General features: G+C 33.1%; 2 protein-coding genes and 1 pseudogene across 2 annotated transcripts; all 3 read right to left on the reverse strand.

Annotated features, from left to right (window-relative positions):
• Positions 1-3284: 3284 nt before the first annotated feature.
• LOC112716569 (calcium-dependent protein kinase 26) lies at positions 3285-7331 on the reverse strand. Its single transcript, XM_025768502.3, has 7 exons — positions 6236-7331; positions 5392-5535; positions 5148-5300; positions 4791-4906; positions 4434-4601; positions 4061-4285; positions 3285-3594 (listed from the first exon to the last, which is right to left on the reverse strand). Exons 1-7 carry the CDS (start codon positions 7044-7046, stop codon positions 3466-3468), a joined length of 1746 nt encoding a protein of 581 aa, XP_025624287.1. The 5' UTR covers positions 7047-7331; the 3' UTR covers positions 3285-3465.
• Positions 7332-11861: 4530 nt separating this feature from the next.
• LOC112716570 (fra a 1-associated protein) lies at positions 11862-16857 on the reverse strand. The gene is made up of 3 exons (XM_025768503.3): positions 16826-16857; positions 14300-16709; positions 11862-12485 (listed from the first exon to the last, which is right to left on the reverse strand). The coding sequence occupies exons 2-3, from the start codon at positions 14497-14499 to the stop codon at positions 12065-12067; spliced, it is 621 nt and encodes a 206-aa protein (XP_025624288.1). The 5' UTR covers positions 14500-16709; positions 16826-16857; the 3' UTR covers positions 11862-12064.
• Positions 16858-17431: 574 nt separating this feature from the next.
• Positions 17432-18747, reverse strand: LOC112716571 (uncharacterized; annotated as a pseudogene).
• Between the last annotated feature and the right edge of the window lie 1277 nt (positions 18748-20024).

Here is a 20024-nt window from a genome sequence, read left to right on the forward strand (position 1 = left end):
GATATTTCCGAACATAACACTGAAGCTCCTTTTCTTATGGTATTTCTTTTCCTGTTTGGATTCTAACTAATTCTGGCACAATTTCAGAATTGGTTTCCACATCTTGTTTTGCAATTGTTTCACAATTTACTTGATTAGTGAAAGTTGTATCCTCAATATGTAAGATAGGAGTGTGTAAAGGTTCATGCAGAAAATTTTCTTCCCTTAGACTCTCCCCTGAAGAGAATTTTTTGAGAAAAGGTTTCATGTTCCAAAAAAGTAACATCCATACTTACATGAAATTTCTTGGTGTGTGGATTGAAACATTTATAACCCTTTTGACTTGGTGAATAGCCAATAAAAATACATTTTTCTTCCCTTGGATCAAGTTTACTTCGATATGAAGGGGTGTGTAAAAACACAATACAACCAAATACTTTTAAAGGTAAGTCAAAATGCAACCTACATGTTGAAAAATTCTTTTTGAAAGTATCCAACGGTGTGCAGTAATTTAACACACGTGTGGGCATTCGATTTATGAGATAGGCTGCTGTTAGAACAGCATCTCTCCGTAAATACTTTGGAACATTACCCTCAAACATAATGGCACGTGCTACTTCAAGAAGGTGTTTATTCTTCCTTTCAGCAATGCCATTTTGTTGGGGTGTATTGGGGCATGTAGATTGATGTTGAATGCCTTTCTTTTGAAGAAATTCACCAAGATTTTTATTAAAGTATTCAGTGTCATTATCACTTCTTAATATTGAAATTTTTGTGTCAAATTGTGTTTCTACCATTGTTGAAAAATATTGAAAAATTTTAGAAACCTCAGATTTTTTATGCATGAGATAGATCCAACATAGTCGTGTGTGGTCATCGATAAAAGTTACAAACTATTTTTTTCCAAATTGAGTTGTTATTTTTGATGGACCCCATACACCACTATGAATCAAGTGGAAAGGTTTAGATGCATGATAAGGTTGAGAGTAATAAGGAGCTCTATGGATCTTTGAACGAATACAACTTTCACATTTAAGTAAGGAAGAATCAATATTTTTAAACAAACTTGGAAACAAATGTTTGAGATATGGAAAACTAGGGTGTCCTAGTCTATTGTGCCAGAGAATAATTTGGTCCTTTATAGGCATAGAACTTATACCACTAAATCCTTGAGCTATTTTATCCTCCGAAATATCCTCAAAGTGATAAAGCCCATCCATCATCTTAGCACTGCCAATCATCTTCCCTGAAATCCGGTCCTGAAAAATACCATGAGTGTCAAAGAATGTCACAGCACAATTGGAATCCTTGCAGATTTTACTAATAGAGAGAAGATTACAAGAAAACTTTGGTACATGTAGGACATTTCTTAGGTCAATGTTTTTGGACAGTTTAATTGTACCTTTTCCAGCAATAGATGAAAAACTACCATCAACAACTCTAATTTTTTCATTTTCAAAGCAAGGAGAGTAAGTTTTAAATAAAGGGGAGAGGTTGGTCATATGGTCAAATGCACCTAAATCGACAATCCATGGTGCATTCAAGTTTGAGGTGGAGTTAAGGGACATAGAAATACTAAAATTACTTGTTTGAGCCAAAGAACCACTAGGAGTACTAGACACAGAACTGGAATTTAATAGCCTTATGAGCTGCTCAACCTGTTCCTTACTCAATAATAATTTTTCAACCTCATGAGCGGTTGGGGTAGAGCGTATTTTGGGACCAGGTTTGCTGCCTTTAAGATGTGCTGATTTTTCATGAATCTTCTAGCAAGTTTCTCGGGTGTGACGAGGTTTATTGCAGTGGTCACACCAAAGATTGGAGGGGTGCTTCTGATTTGATGAACTTTTAAGTGCAGCAGGTGCCACTAAAAGTGCATTAGACTCCAAAGAGGTCTGTTCAGTCTTGTCTTTTTCCATCATCACAGCTCTACGAGTTTCCTCTCTTCTAACTTCAGCAAATACTTCTCCAATTGAGGGTAGGATTGCTCTTTCAATAATTCTGCCACGAACTTCATCTAGCTCCACGTTGAGACCTGCAAGAAACTGGAATATCCTCCCTTCTTCCACTGTTTGTTGGTGGTGTTTGGCATCAACGGCTGAATTTCACTTGTAGTTATTGAAGTGGTCAAGATCCTGCCACACCCGCTTCCATGTGTAGAAATATTTGGTGACATTGTCACTCCCTTGTTGAATTTCTCTAGCTTTTAGAGTAAGTTCATAAATCTGGGATTTATTTCCAAGATCAGAGTACATCTCCTTGACACTATCCCACAATTCTTTGGCTGTGGTATAGTACATGTAATTACTGCTGATATCCTCCTCCATTGAGTTCACCAGCCATGCATCACCATAGAATTTTCGGTATCCCACACATGATATTGTGAGTCAGTGATGTTAGGTTGGGTTCGCTCACCGGTGAGATATCCAATCTTCCCTCTTCCACGGATATACATCTGAACTGATTGAGACCACCTAAGGTAGTTTGACCCATTGAGTCGAAATGTGGTAATCTGAACTGAATGGGAGTCACCACTAACTAGTACCCATTGCTCAAATTTTAAATATGATGGAGTAGAAGTGGTGTTCTCCTTCTGTTCAGGATTAATGACTGAGGAACTGTCAGCCATAGCTATAAATCAGAGGCACAGTGCAGAGATCCTGCTCTGATACCAAATTAAAGTGTTTGAATGTATTGTATTATCAAGTGTACAGGTAATCAACCTTTTTATAGAGGAATTACAGAAATAGAAATAATTAGAAAATAGGAAATAAGGAAAAAATACTAACCTAGAATAAAGGAAAGATTTCTAATCATAAAATTCCTAAAATTAAGCTAAACCCAAAAAGGAAAATATTTATAATTAATTCTATTTACATAAAAGATTCATAAAAGGAATTAGGAATCTGATTTTGATTTGATTTAGTCAACAATCTATAATTGTGTTCATTAAAATTTTGTGTTTAAACATTTACTATTGTATCCATATCTCTGGTGCACACGGACATGAACATTGACACTTTCCTTGAGAGTGAGGAAATTTAAGATCATGTATAAATATGTGAATTTGGAAAGTTAGCAACTCTTGTTTTTCCACTTCAAATTGTTTTTGGTTCTAAATAAAATATAACCAAATTTTAGACTTTAATCGTAACTGCTACATTGCAGCGAAATTCAGATTAGAATTTTTTATTTTTGGTTCTTTGTAGTGATATTTTGTGACATTTAGCACATCTAATTATAAATAAGTGTGCTTGTGTGGCTGAATGAAATACAATTGTCACCAAGTCAAAAACCAAAATAAATTTGCCAAAATCAAATTTTACTCATGATTTGCATTTACATGGTAAATCCCACGTGAAAACCTATCAAAATTTTTACAGGCTAAGCTTTACAATTGCAGGAGAAATTAAATTCAGTGGCGAGTGGTGAATGTTAAATGCTAAGTTAACAAAAGAAAAAGAAAAAATGGCCTATTTTTTTTTGTCAACATACTGAAAGTGCTTCCCTAAATCCAATTCTAAAACTAGTGCTACCTTTTACACCAGTCTTTCCTAAATCTGTATCTCCTCTCTGCATCATTGCAACAAATTCATTGTAGTCTATTCTGCCATCCTGAAAGAGCACAACATGAACACAACAAAATTGTAAGAGATGAAAGAATTCGAGTTTCAGTATTGCATAAGCATACATTAAGTTTGGCATCTAACTTGAAGTATGAAAGCCACATATGACCTAACACATTTCATGCGAATTCAAAATCAGGACAACAGAGGAAACAAGGTTTGGGATGTTGTTTTAAGGAGTACCTATAGTCCAAATCATCACTTAAAACAATGATAAAATATTCAATTCTAGGTTCAAGATGGATGGATATAAGAAAAGATAAGATTTTGTTAAGAAGTTCCCATAACTAGAATGATATATCTATTTATTCTAATGTCCACCGGTAGTTTATTTCGATTGGAAAAAAGTTCAGTGAAGTTCACTACCATGCATTGTTATCTATTTGCTTAATGCAAGAAAATGGATGAGGATTTATGAGATGCAAAGCTTGAGTTTATGAGTCGAATGTACTGACGTTATTCTGATCAGCTTCTCGGATGATTTCATCCAAGCTGACATCCTCCATGCCAAATTCTTCACAAGCTTGTTGAAGCTCATCTTGAGTGATGTAGCCACTTCCATCTTTATCAAAGTATGAGAAAGCTGTGACCAAATGTTCTTCTCTTTTGACTTTGTTTAAATGCATTGTTGCAGCTATGAATTCCCCATACTCAATTGTGCCACTGTTATCAACATCTGCCTGCAATCCAGAAACAAAATTCAGAAAAATGGTTAAATAATACAATACTAAAAACTAAACTCACTTAGAATGTTATCAATCCAAATATTCTGATAGGATAAGATGTTTGACCAACAAAGAAATTGATGAACTGTGAAGTAGTACTTACAGCTTGCATTAGATCGTAAATTTCTGATTCGCTGAGATTAGCACCAAACGTTCTCAGCCCAACCTTGAATTCTTCAAAAGTTATTTGACCACTGTTGTCCGTGTCTATCATCTTGAATATTTCTTTCAATCCTGAAATTTCTTCTTCAGAGAGATTCTCTGCAATAATCTACAGAGAATAACATGGAAAATGTTATACATGAGCACAATTTGACACTTCCATTTGTATTTTAAGGTACTGACAATTGAAATGTTCAACTGTGCAAATAAAATTCAATATTTAACAGTATTAACGGTTATTAATTTATCATTCTCACGGTCATAGGACAGAATTGTAAAAGAGGAAAAATGTAATTACTCTGAGAGCCATTTTCTTGAGCTTGTTCATTGCAGAAAACTGCTTCAGGCGACTCAAAACCGTAGAATCTAAAGGCTTGTCTGGAGCAACTCCATTTTCTTGAATCCAGGGGTGACCTGCACAAAATCGGAACATTCTTTATCATTCATAAGATGGTAGGAAAACCTCAGTCAGTTAGTTCTCTTCTCACAAGTCAAGAGTGTGACAATACAAATATCTCTTCCAAAATCTTTGCATATATGAAAATCACATGTTAAATGTGGTACCTATGCGGGTCAAATGTTTTAGTGCCTAATTAGTAATAGCAGTTCCTGTTTCACTTGTAGTTGTCTCTCAATGGGATAAGAGGAAACTTACAAAGAACTTCATGAGCTGTAATCCGTTTTCTTGGATCTCTAACAAGCATGCTCCTCACCAAGTCTTTCGCACTTTCAGAGATACTCGACCAAGGATCAGAAGAGAAATCAAGATCACCATTCAAAACCTCGTGAAATATCTCTTGCTCTGATTCTGTTATGAAGGAATGAAGTGAAACCAAGTAAATACAAAATGAAGTAAATTGATAGGATCGTCAAGGACAAAGTATCTTAAGAACTCTTACCGCCCCAAAATGGAGGGAATCCACATAAGAGAATGTATAGCATCACACCAGCACTCCAAACATCTGCTTCTGGGCCATAATGCTTGCACAGAACTTCGGGTGCAATATAGTAAGGACTTCCTACCACATCGGTGAATTTGTCTCCTGTTAACAAAGTGTGTTAGTGATAATTGCAAATAACAAAAACGAGTAAAACAATGCAGAAGATTTTAGCAATGGCAAACACAGAACACAAACTAATTATATTTAGCATGCAATGCATCTAGATTCTAGATTAAGAAGAATTTCATTCTTCAGGAATGCTATGCCTGTTTCATGAATCACATATTATTACAACAAATATGATTCACATCATTAGTTAATAAGACACAAAATTATGAGCAATGCTACCAACAAAACTTATCATTTTTTTTGTCAACACTTGGCAAACTCTAAACACTAAAAACTAAATCTAAACTCTAAATTCTAATAGTATAAAAATAAGGTGTCGTTGGCCAAAGTGTTGGCTAATAATATTGATAAAAAGTGTTGGCCCTCTAATATTTCTCTAAAATGATTCCTGCACAAGGGAGTAAACTATAGCTATGTAATTCCTTGCAGCAAACACGAGCTAAATCATCAATAGTATGTGCAAACAGGCATTAGCCTAATCCAGAAAGACCTATTAATCTGTTATTCAGTCAGTGTGGCTTAACAATTTCACTTACAAAGGAAATTGTATTAGAACGAGAAAGCAAAATAACTAGAGATAATAAAAGCAATAAGGTTGTGTTTGGAATAGTTACCAAACACAGGCTAATAGAAGTAGAACAATGGGGAAGAGAAAGGACACATTTGGAAATACCTGGTTTGAAAAAAGCAGACATTCCAAAATCTATTGCCTTGAGGGTGGAATCTTCATGGACATCAAGAAAAAGGAAATTCTCTGGCTTAAGGTCACGATGCATAACTCCAAGGGAGTGGCAAGCCTCCACAACACTGACAATAGTCCTGACAAGCTTCGCCGCCTTCTTTTCCGTGTAATGGCCCCTTTCCACAATCCTATCAAAGAGCTCACCCCCTGCACACAACTCCATGACAACATGAACCGCAATGGCATCCTCGTAAGCCCCTTTGATGGAGACCACATTGGGGCTTCCCGCCAAGTGATGCATTATCTGAATCTCCCTCCTCACATCATCCACATCATCATCTGTAAGCAACTTCACTTTTGCAATGGACTTGCATGCATACTTGATTCCAGTAGCCTTCTCTACACAAAGAAAAGTTGTTCCATATTGTCCATGCCCAAGCTCAGCTCCCAAATGAAAGTACTCTTTAATGTGGCCGGTTTGTCTTGGCAAAACCGAGTCTGCTCGAAGCCCTGCACTTGCAGACCTCTTAGTACTTTGAAGTTTTGCTTTTGGTGTCTCTTCTGGTCTAACTACTACTTGCCTAGATTGCTGCTTATCCTCCTCTTGTTTGTAATAGTGTTGATGATGAGCATCAATCTTGATGGGCTGTGGAGCATTTTGTTGAACAGGTTGTGTGCATGATGAAGGAGGTTCTAGGATTGCGGTTGTTGGATTAGACCACCAGAATGGAGTGGAAGCAACATAGGTGAAGGAGAATAGTCCTTCCTTTGAGTCTCTGGATCCAACACAATTGTTTCCCATTTCTGAGAAGCATGTAAGAGAGCTAATTCTCTTTCAAGTATTGTGCAGTACAATGCTGAGAACAAGGAAAGAAGCAAGGTTTTTGAAGTGGAGAGAGAGAGAGGAAGGTTTCATTGGGCGACAGAGTCCAATGGAGCAAAATTGTGTGTGGAAGAGTCTCCATGAATATTTTTTTTATTATTATTATTAGTAATATGTGTGTGAATATGGAAAAGGTCGTGTTTAACTGTTTATGAAATGAAATTGGCAAGAAAGAAGAGAAGAAGAGAAGAAGAGGGAGAGAGTGCGAGTTACCGGTATTTTCTGTTAAGGAATACTTCAAAACGCGTGCACTTGATCCAACGGCATTCAAGAAGTTCAGGGAGCTGACGTGGACGCTGGAGATTTCATTAAAATAGTCGCACTGGTCATGCGTAATTTGTGACTTTTGTGAAGGAGGCTTGCTGTATCCTGCCAAGCCGCCGTCCCTCGCCTGTTACTCTTTATTTTCATTACTCTCTTATTTTATAGAAATTATTTTTAATATGTAGAGATAGTATATCGGATGAATATTGACATTTGAAATTTATTATAATATTATAGAAATTATTCAACATATCTCATGTGTTATAATACATTTTTTACGTCTTAGTTAGAATATTGTCACGTGTTTAATATATATTTATGTATTGACTTTTCACCTACAAAATCTACAATCCTATAATTACACTAAATAATCTTATTTCTAACAAAAACACCAATATTTTTTCATATAAAAAAAATTAGCCCTTATTGCTATTTACTTATTCAAAAATAATGTGTATATCAAAATTCAGTTACTAAAGTAATTATTATGCATATACCTACATGTGTTATTTTATATAACTAATTTGAAAGTTTTAGCTTGATTAATTTTTATTGTATTATCATTTGTTATAATAATTCAGATAAACAATTTTACATAATTAATAATAATTTATATTTATATTTACAAAAATATTATATATAAAAATATATAATTTATATTTATCAAAATTTATACACATAAATTAATATAATTTGTATTTATATTTTTAAAAATTTATTTGTTAAAGATAATTTAATGTTTGTATTGGTTAAATTAGAACACACATACTAAAAGTTACAGGACGAGAATTTCTCATTTAGGAGTAGGTAAGACTTTTATAGTTCTAATTTACTAACTTAATACTTCAATATTTTATTTTAAAAATTTTAACGCCAAGTCCTAATGAAATTGTCAAATCCGCATAAATGATTAGCGGTAAGGAGAAGAGATCATTATCTAAGACGATTTTTTTTTTTCTTTCATACTTATTTTACAGACAACATATGTTAAGTGAAATTAGTTTAATTCCTTACTAGCTTTCTCCTACCTTCCCTATCTTTTAATTATTTATTCGCTACAACTTTGGTTCTTTCTCCAAGCATTACATACATGCTATTCCAACAAGGAAAGAAACACGTGCAAGAAGTTGTATTGTTTTAGGGTATTCTTCTATTGTCTGCTTCATAAACAAAGGTCATACCCTCACTTATGCGTATCTTAGCAACTTAACCTTGCATTTATTTTAATATTTTATAGTATGAGATACTTCATAGTTACTTGTAAAATAATTTATTAAATATTTAGTTTCTTCTAGTTACGCATTTATGTGCAAATGAGAAATGTCATCTGTGTGTCTCAGAATCTAGGATGTTTTAAACTTTTGTTTCTAAATTACAAAAGGTTAAACCACCAACCATAATGCTATTAATACCAGTTAGTTATGTCCTTCTAGAACCCTTTGTTTAGTTATAATTGGCCTACTTCGTTCCATCCCTAGCAGTCAGAAAGAGTGAACTTCGTGGAAGTATGTTTGAGAAGAGAAGTATTCAAATTCAAACCTACCCACCCGTGTATATACGAGTGAAGTACCAACTCGACCCCTGTTCATTTTTAAGAATGACAACACGACCCCTTAAAATAAAATCGATCCACTTCGGTTCCTGTCACTTGATTCTTGATTCTGTCACACAGCGCGGTACCTGTGGATATTTTTCCGTCAACTCTGAACGAAAAATGCTGACGTGTCAGGTTCAGAAATAGACAGAGTCTAATTGTATCTAAATTTAAATTGGTTAGGAATTTATTTGTCCTTATAATTTTTTAAACAATATTTTTTTAGATTATTTTTTTTATTTATTATGTTAATATTCTTTTTTCAATAAATTATTAAATATATGGTATAATAAGTACAAATTAATTAATAAATTATTCAAATTTAAAAATATCATTTATTATGAAACTAAATAAATCATTCTCAAATATAATTTTTAAATGCATAAATAATAACTATTAAAATTCAGTTAATACATTAATAATAATAACCCTATGATATACTATTAGTATTATGATCTAGATAATTTTTCATAATAAAGTGAAAACTAATAAACACATTACTTGATATATAGTAAAATATTTTTGAGTAATAATAAATTTAATTTTTTATTTCTTTAAACTAAATTAATAATTCTATTTGATATCTTTATACTAAAATACACTATGAGTAAACTATTAATACTAAATGAAATCATTAAAATATAATTAATATATGATGGAGAGCATTTATAAACTCAATAAATTTAAAGTATCAATAATATTATTAATCTATTAATAATACATATGATCATAAGGTTATAGATTGATAAAGATTTATCAATATAAGAATAATATAGATTAATTAAAATTTTAAGTATATTAAAATTCAATTAAAGAGATAAAAAAAATAATTATTTCAATTAGTATTTAATTATTTCATTAAAGGTTATATATTTTAATTATTTTATTTAGTATTAGTAACTTGCTCATAGTATATTTTAGTACAAAGATATCAAATAGAATTATTAATTTAGTTTAAAAAGATAAAAAATTAAATTTGTTATTACTCAAAAATATTTTACTATATATAAAGTAATGTGTTTATTAGTTTTCACTTTATTGTGAAAAATTATCTAGATCATAATACTAATAGTATATCATAGGGTTATTATTATTAATGTATTAACTGAATTTTAATATTTATTATTTATGTATTTAAAAATTATATTTGAGAATGATTTATTTAGTTTCATAATAAATGATATTTTTAAATTTGAATAATTCATTAATTAGTTTGTACTTATTATACTACATATTTAATAATTTATTAAAAAAAATATTAATATAATAAATAAAAAAATAATATAAAAAATATTGTTTAAAAAATTATAAGGACAAATAAATCCCTAACCAATTTAAATTTAGAGACAATTAGACCCCTGTCCATTTCTGAACCTGACACGTCAGCATTTTTCGTTCAGAGTTGACGGAAAAATACTCACAGGGACTGCGTTGTGTGACGGAATCAGGGAATAGGGACCGAAGTGGATCGATTTTATTTTGAGGGGTCGCGTTGTCATTCTTGAAAATGGACAGGGGCCGGGTTGGTACTTCACTCGTGTATATATATTTTTATGGATAACTATTATTTAATGTCAAATAATATTATCTAATTTTTTTGGAATTTAATTATTCTGTTAGTCCTTATAGTTTTACGAAAATTTTAATTAGGTCTTTATACTTTTTTTCCTTTTAATTGAGTTCTTGCACCAAAATTTTCTTTTTAACTGGGTCCCTACACTTTTTTTTCTTTTATTTAGTTCCCTACAACAACTTTTTTTGTTGGGTTCCAATAAAATTAAGTCAATTACTGTTAAGAGTGACCTAATTAAAAAAAAATTAATGCAGGAACTAATTAAAAATTTCGCAAAACTACGGATACCAACAAAGTAATTAAGCCTTTTTTGGTGACTAAATATCATAAAGCTGGACTATAGAAGTGTCACTCTACCCCAGTCTCATTCCTCTAAACTTTAGCTTGATCATTAACATTCAATTTGATCAATTAAAATATGTAATAATAAACTTGACAAATCCATATCGTAGGTTAAAATATTTAATTTAGTTGAAAACTTATGCATTCATTAGTGAACCGTTCAGCACCAGCAGATGCAAGTTGATATTAAAACAACCTCAATACTTGTCAACATGTTCTATTTTATTAAAGTGTATCTTGATCTTGATAAGCCGAACGAATGAGCCAACACGCTTTGTAATTTTGTATCATATATGTGGATATCGTTTCTAAAGTATGTATCTAGAAATGAAAATGAAAAAAAAAAAATCACTAACTTAACAAGTGCTCTTGAAATATTCAATAGTTAAGCCATTAACAATCAGGAAAAAACTATATTCTAAAAAAAGGTATGATTACCCTGGAGAAATTGTGGTATAGGGGATAAGAGAAAAGATAGGTAGTTGTGCCGCACTAAATTAGAGCTAAGGCTGGGTTTGTCTTCTTAAAGAGGTATTTGTGCTTTTTAAAAGTACAAGTACTTCATTTTAGGTTTGGTTATCTTTTAAAAGATAGCTTTCATAAGCTACTTTCGAAAAATAAAAGCTTTACTAAACCAAACCTAATACAAAGAACGTGCATTTCCTTTGCAGATCAAAGCAATCAATTTCGACCTACCAAGAAGTTGAATCTTAGAAAGGCGCAAGTCCACTAACAGGTCAAGAGTCAAACCACTTCATCAAATTATCATTGGCACGTGCGCAGCATTCATAATCCACTCGTTTTTAGGTGCCATGATTTAATCCAGGAATTCATTACTATACTAAATAGAACAGCTTTCACGTTATGACAATCCTAAGGTGTATTTTCTCATGTTTAACTAATGAAAAATTTTCAAAGAACAATAAGGGCTAGAGCTATTTGAATGCATCCACTAAGAACATGGTTGAAAAGTGAATTGCTTAGCCATTCGCATTGCCAGTAACCAATATTGAATGCGAAAAGAAGAAGCCTACCCGTCCTCTTGTTAGTATTTTTAATGGAAAGATACAGGATTTCAAAATCTAATACAGAATATATAATGTGTATATATATAATGTATCCAGAGCATTTCAATGCAAGGTGGAATGGCTTCACTCTAGTGTTTTAAACGTCTTTAGCCATTGCAGCAAAATCAGTTTCCGTCGATTCCTTATCCTTGGGTTTAGCGTGAGCTTCTTGCCCGTGATTATGCTCCTCAATAGGTATGCCTCGTCTATAAGATGAGGAAGATGACGACTCTCCATCAAATATGCCTGGAGTGTTAGCAAACACATCAAATAAACCGTTCTTCATTTCTTCAGCTGCTCCAAAGAAACGACTGAGACCCCCAAAGATGCTTCGTTCCATGTCTTCAATACCACCAAAGATGCTTCGTTCCATGTGTTCAATATCGCTTCGCAGCCCAGGGAAGTCAAACACACCACTGACACCATGGTCTGAAGAAGCAAACCGCCCCCCTCTTAGAATCTCGTCTGTGACATCCTCTTCGGTATATTCTTTGTTTGATTGCACCACTTCAACAGGCCTGACAAATTGGAAAGAAGAAGTGAGATAAAAATTAACCAGCCAGGTTGTCAAGAGTTGTCAAAAGTTGTCAAGAGTCAGTAACAAGAACCTAATGCCAGAAAATACCAATCAATCTATGAAGCATGAAATTGTGAAATGCTGTTCATAAAACAATTCAATGTAAATGGAACAACTCTAGAAGCTTGTGCAGAACTAAATGATCAAAAACTAAGTTTGATCTATACTCTATTGGTAAGCACTGTCCATGCTTCAAGGGTAAACTCTCTGGAGCCACTAGACCAAAGGTGAACCAAATTAGCACAGCTTTATAATTCATGTTCTGTATCATCAAATATCATCCATCGATGGGTGTATAGTAACAAGGCCAAATGTGGTTCTCGTGCTTGAAATGAATCACTTTAGATGCTGTCATGCCAAACAACATCCACAGGGTAGTAGGCGTCAACAACTTCATCTATATAGACCAAGTTTGAGAGAAGGCTCTTCACAAGTTCAATTTTCTGCTGGACCACCAAGTCATGAAACAAAGCCCAAATATAAGATTCACATAAATACTAATTTTCCCAAGAGGAAGAATTTTGCGAGTCACTTAGGTGATTTGAATTGTGAAGGACTGAATCAACTTGGATCACACAATTCAAGCTTCCAAATATGAGATTCGATAACCATACTGCAGATTATATCTTAGAAAGATAATATTAAAAAAAAAAGACTTTTTAAAGGTAATCCTAACCGTGCTTACTGTAGTTTATCCACTTCTGAAACATTCATAACACAGAATGTTGTGTCAGATAGCTGTCTAGCCCCAAGGGCAGATATTTGAAAAGAAAAAAGATTGAGACAATGGATGATGCATAACAAAGGACTACTTATAAGTTTTTATAATGCACATTCTTGCTGTAATGTGATCATAAACACGTATCAGCAAGAAAAGGAAGGAATCCAATATACAAGCCTAGTTGCAAGAAAACTCACGCCCTCAAATACATAGCCCCTTTTGAATTCTGCTAGGGTAGAGCTTAAGTTTTTCTGATTGCAATTTTATCAATTTTCATCAAACTGAGACAACTATATATCTAAACAAATTTTTTCTCTCAACTATTTTGAATTCCAAATATTAATTTCAAGGGTAAAGTATACTTTTTGTCCCTAAAGTTTGACAAAAGTTTCAAAAATACCCCTAAGTTTTATTTTGTTTCAATTTTGTCCCAGAAGTTTTCGATTTGCATCAAATATACCCATGAATTCAACAATAATTTCATAATAACAACCCCTCAACACAAGTAAATTAAACATAATTTTCATGCATTATTGTTAGATTAATCTTAAATTTTTTGAAAATTTAGCCGTCAAGGATATATTTGATGCAAATCAAAAACATCTGGAACAAAATTGAAACAAAATAAAACTTAGGAATATTTTTAAAACTTTTGTCAAATTTCAGGGACAAAAAGTATCCATTATCCTAATTTCAAAACATTCATGAAATTAGCAAATAGAACGGGAAAAGAAATACAGGAAGTGTATCCTAACTCCTGAGAATAAAATGCAACTAACTTGACAATATTCATAGCAATAGCATATAACCTGCAGCAGTACCTGTTTAATACCTAATCAATTCATAAATCATAGAGCAATGACACCTACTTAAAGTACCTCCAAATGAATCTATCTACACCAAGATTTCAGCTCTTACACCATTTCTTTTCAACAAGAAATAACAATAATAAACAGAAAACGCAAACCTAAATAGAGGCAAGCTAGGAGCTAAATTAGGATAACAAGAGATGGAAAAGGGGTAAAATCGCTTACTTTCCGACGCAATCCCTGAAAAGCTCTTCGGTTTTCTCGCACTTTTTGATGAACTTTCCCGGCTCGACCTCTTCAGTTTTGCACTGCGATCTCACGATTCTACGGGTGGAGCATTGCTCGCCAACGGCCACGGAACTGCTGCTGTTGGCGTTTACGTTGCCATTATCGCCGTCGTCGTCGTCCCTCCAGACCCATCCCATTTTTCTCTGTCGAACAGCTTCAGATTACAGATAGAATGAGAAGGTTCGTCGCGTCTCTGGTTAGTGGCACTGTGTTGAAGACCGGGTTCACGGCTTTTATTAGTGTGTCGTTGGGGCGGTTTCTTTCTCTGCAAGCACATGTGTCCACGTGTATTCTAGTTCTGGAAGCTGCCATAGCTTAGGCCTTAGGCCTTAGTGGGTTGTATTTTTTTTTCCCGCAAAATTGAAAGAAAATAAAGAGGCTAATGTTATGAAAAGTTTTCAAATGTTATGTTAGCCCTTAGCTGCACATAGGGTGTGTCATGCGATTTTGCATCGATTTTGATTTTGAGTTAAGAATTCATTTAAAATATAAATTTTATTTGTGATATAATTTAGATTAGATGATTTTTTTTTTAAATTCGATCCAATCCAATTTAATTTTAAATAATTTAAATTAAATAAAATTTGCATTTTTATAAATTAAAAAAATTAAATACATATAATATATCTCAACATTAAATTTTAAATAATCAACAATAATATAACAAGTCTTAATAATATTTTAAAAACCAATGATAACATAACAATAGAAATAAAATTATAGATTAGTTAAAATAAATAAATAAATAATATTTTAAATATAAAATATTTATTAAATAATAATAATACATGAATAATATAAAAAAATGTATAAAAAGTTGAACATGTTATAAATATAATTGTAAATATAATAATATTAGAACACATTGTGCGGTTGGAATTGGATTGGATCGGTTATGAAAAGTATACATAAAATCCGATTCGATTCAACAGTTTGCAAAAAATAGAATCTAACCAAATTCGAATTAGTGCAGTTCTAATCGATTTTTTGTTTGAATTGAATTGGATGAGCGATTTAATTTGGATCGGTTTTGATTTGAACACCTCTAGCTCCACAATTCTTTATAAATAATACTATACATCTAAGTCTTTTTATTAATTTAGTTTAACTAAATTGGTCTAACATAATAAAAATCAATTATGACGACTAATACTATTTTAAATCTTATTATTTAATTTAGTTAGACTTTATTCATAAAAAGACTTAGATATATAGCATTATTCGTTTTTTATATACTTTTTAAATTTGGTATTAAAAATAGGATTTAACTAAGACACATGATAAATTTACTATTAGTAAAAAAAATTTAAATATTTTTATTAATAAATACAAAATAAATACATTAAAAACATATTTTTTATATTTTTAACAAAAACTTTATTAGTTTATAAACTTATCATATAACTTCAAAATACAAAATAGATAAATTCTTAAAAATAATAAATAAGAAATAAGATCAACTTATTTCTTATATTTGTTTCGAAGTGTTTATCCAAATTGTTTGTAGAAATTGGATCTGAGTTGATAGAGGTTCAAACTCTTAAAGGTTAAAATGTTCATCTGATGAGCAAATATTTTGTGAGTCAGAAGATTACCTTCTCTTTTTGGTAGAGCAGCAGAGTTCTTATTTCAGAATTCAGATGCACTTCGTTATTTTAAAGTTTAAACAATAAAATTATATTTTTATTTTAAAAACATTATATTGTCCTTCATAAAATAAATGCCGAGATATAATTTTTTTTATTAGTTAGAACTTTATTCAGAGTATTCCATAAGATTCAGTGATGATGAGGATTACATTTATTACATTATTAGAGTAAGTTTTATTTTTGTTCAAAATTTTGAGATAAATATTATTGTTGTTTTCAGTGGTTTTATTAATCCTATTTGTGGTTTTGAAGATTTTAGAAGTGATGTTAAAAATGGTTAACAGAAATAATGACATACACAATAAATATCATATATGGTAAATTCTATTGATATAACCAATATAAATATTTTTTAAAAAATAGTTGAGAAGTAAAAAGGACAATAAAAGGAATAATTGTTTGGGTAATTAACCAGCAACCCAGCAATTATACAGGCGCCGGTTTAAAAACCTAAACACCAAACACTTTCAATACTTATTTATTTTCTTTTCCTCTGCCACTGCATTTTTCTTTTTCTTTTTTATAATTCTTTTTTTAAAAGAGTTTAAGCATTTAGTATTGTGATAATAATCTATGAATCTAGTTAGTCACCACAAAAAAAAAAAAAAAAAATCTATGAATCTAGTTGTGTTGTATATTTGGTTACCTTGAAACTTCAGCTATTCTCTTAGCTTGTTCTCTATATCATTTCCTACTTCCTTGTACACAGGTCAATGCAAGTAGGAATTGTTAAAAAAAAAAACAATCCTTATTTATACTCAATTGTATCACATTATGCCGAATGTGTTGTAAGAATGAAGAAATAGACACACACCTGCTCAAGGATTGTCCCTGGGCTCAGCTTTTCTGATTAAAATGTTGCAAATGTCTTAATTAGTCACCAAAAGTTCTGATTAAAAAATGGTTACAGATGCATGTTGCTCCCTTTAATGCAAAATGCTCTATTAGTATAATTGTGTGATAAGGGAGATAATGACACAGCTTAAGTTCCGAGTTAAAGCACTACACGATGGACTTCACATATTAAAGCTCTAACCATAGAAGCACCAAGCTCACATGATTCATGATTCATGAGAAGTTACAACAGTGTAATCCCCTTGGATTTTGGGGACGTATAGCCAATCTAGATTGAATTGACTAAGGTGGAGATAGCGTCACCAATTTTCTATCATAGCAGAAGGTTAAAAAAACAAGTATTAAAAATAAATAAAAAATGGAATGATCCCAAGCCTTCCATATGATCTCTTTCTATGTGAAACAAGCACCGTGCCTCTAAAAACTACACAACCCAAAACATTCCATGATTTCAATAGCAATACAACTAAATGAACACTTTACAGGACCAAACAATGAAAGTTTTCAGCCTAGGAACTTGCAGCAGCATGGCATAAATTTATCTTCACTTTGTGAAACAGAGAAGGAAGCAAAAGCAAATAACCAGCATATGCCATTTACATGATGTAATAAGCCAGTATTCTCACTAATGTACAGCATTTTTAGTCATACCACCAGATAGATAACAAACAAAATCATTAGCAATTCATCCATGAGAGTTAAAACTTCTCCTATAAAATCCTCTTCTGTAATTTCCTTCTCATTCATAGAATTGGAAAATTGTCATAGAACAGCTAAATCAATAAGTAATTAGATGGTGATGCTATAACATGTAAATTTCTAACCCTAACGATGAATGTTAAGCATGTCCTTAGCCTCAGTTTGTTCCTCCAAGAGACCCTCACTGGCATACTTACTGAGAAGCTCCATCTTCTTCTTCTCCAGAACCATCTTCTCGATCTCCTTCTCATCCGGCAGCGGCACGTGCACCACGAATTCCCTCTCCTTCTCCTCTGCCCTCTCCCTCCTCTCTTCCTCCACCACCTCCTCCTCCTCCTCGTGCAGGATCTCCCTCGCAGCCGCGCTTACCATCGCCACCTCCCCACTCTTCACACTCTTTTGAGCCTCCTTCCTCACCTCCTCCAGCCGCATCCACTCCTCCGCCGCCTCGCGCCGCATCTTCTCCTCCGCAGGCCCCTCGAGACGCTCCAGCACGCCGTCCTCGTCATCCCTGTAACCGTAGTAGCTGGCATCGATTCTCTTGTAGATGTCGTACCGAGTGCGCCGCTTGCGAAGCTCAGGAGGCTTCTCGAAGAGCTCGCGGACGCCGGGGAGCTTCTTGGCGGCGCCGAAGTAGCGGTAGCCAGGGCCGCGGCCGCCGGGATTAGGGACGTCGACGATGTTGCCTTCAAGGTCAGTCATCTTGGCAGAGTGGCGGGCATAGTTAGGGCCGCCGAGCTCGACGATGCGGCGCTCCCAGTGAGACTTCTCGCGTATGAGTTTGTTGATCTCGTCGTTGAGGTCGCGAAGGCGATGCTCGCCGAGGCCTTCGTTCTGGATCTCGGCGACCTTGCGGCCGATCTCGCGCATGATCTGCTGGCGCCACTTGTCGGCTTCTGAGAGATCGCGGCATTCAGAGGCCAGGAAGGGACGGCGCTCCTTGGGCTTCTTCTTCTCCTCTGCCTTGAGGGCGATGAACCTGTTCAGCATAGACTGAGCCTTCTCTTCATTACGAGCCATCTTCTTCTTCTTCCTCCTCCTTCTTTCTTCTTCTTCCCCCTTTGGCTTTCTGTGTTTCTTCTCTTCTCTGCAATACAATCGGTACAGAATAGGGTTTCGGCACAAAGCAATTAGGGTTTAAAAATCAATTATCCTTTTCTTTTTGGTAGAGTTACCTTATTATCCTTTGAAAGTTGAAACACTTGTGCTCTTATATATCGGTAATGTAAATGAGACGTTAATTATAAATATTATATTTTTTTAAAAAATACATATACATTAAATAAAATATAATGTTTATTTTATTCATAATTATGTGAAAACAAAGAAAATCGCCTACTAAGTGTTGTAAAATAAATAAAAGATATGTAAAATAAAGATATATAAATAGAAGACTCTAGTATTAAAATAATTAGCTCAATAATAATTTATATATATATATATATTATTATATGTTGTATTGTATATATATACAAAGATAGAAAGAAGTATTAAAAATAAAGAGAGAGAGAATTGCATTTATTTATTGTTACTATTTCAATATAATAAAGATGATTAATATTGCTATTAATATTATACGTAAAGAGTAATAGAAAATAGAATTTAAAATATTTATAAAATAAAAGAAGAGAAAGAATTGTAGTAGAAATATAAGGAGAAGAGTATTTGATTGTAACATAAAGAGAGAATAGATTTCTTATTACTTGCTTTTCACTGTAAAGAGAGAAAGAGAGAGAAATAGAAACAGACTTTATAATAATATATGAAAGAAGAGAAAAGTAGGAATATTTGTTATTGCTCTATGTAAAAGCATACGAGGATGCTTGCTATTTATACATGAAAAATGATACCACTTTCAACTTTCATTTATTTCCATTTGTCTTGTAAATTGATTCATTTAGTCTTGAGAATGAAATCCACCTAAGCCTTGCGTGGTTATCCATGGTCATCCACTTTTATCACAACACTCCCCCTTGGATGACCATTTAAGATTATTGCCTCGTTAAAACCTTACTAAAGAAAAACCCAGTGGGAAAAAAACCTTAGTGAAGGAAAAAGAGTACAATATCCTTTAGTGATAGGGACTGCCTCATTAAAAACCTTGTCAAGAAAAACCCAATAGGAAAAAAACCTGACCAAGGAAAAAAGAGTACAGTCTCCCCCTTTTGTCGACATCATTTAATGTCTCGAAATCGGCGCATCCCAATCTCATGTACCAATCTTTCAAAGGAGAATTTTGGGAGTGACTTTGTGAATAAATCAGCCAGATTGTCACTTGAGCGGATCTGTTGGACATTAATTGTCCCCTGATTTTGAAGATCATGAGTGAAAAAGAATTTGGGAGAAATATGCTTTGTTCTGTCGCCTTTGATGTATACGCCTTTAAGTTGAGCAATGCATGCTGTATTATCTTCAAACAGGACAGTTGGAGCTATCTTATGATCAATCAGTCCACATGA

This window comes from Arachis hypogaea, chromosome 10, assembly GCF_003086295.3.
Source record: "Arachis hypogaea cultivar Tifrunner chromosome 10, arahy.Tifrunner.gnm2.J5K5, whole genome shotgun sequence".
NCBI classification, from domain to species: Eukaryota; Viridiplantae; Streptophyta; class Magnoliopsida; order Fabales; family Fabaceae; genus Arachis; species Arachis hypogaea.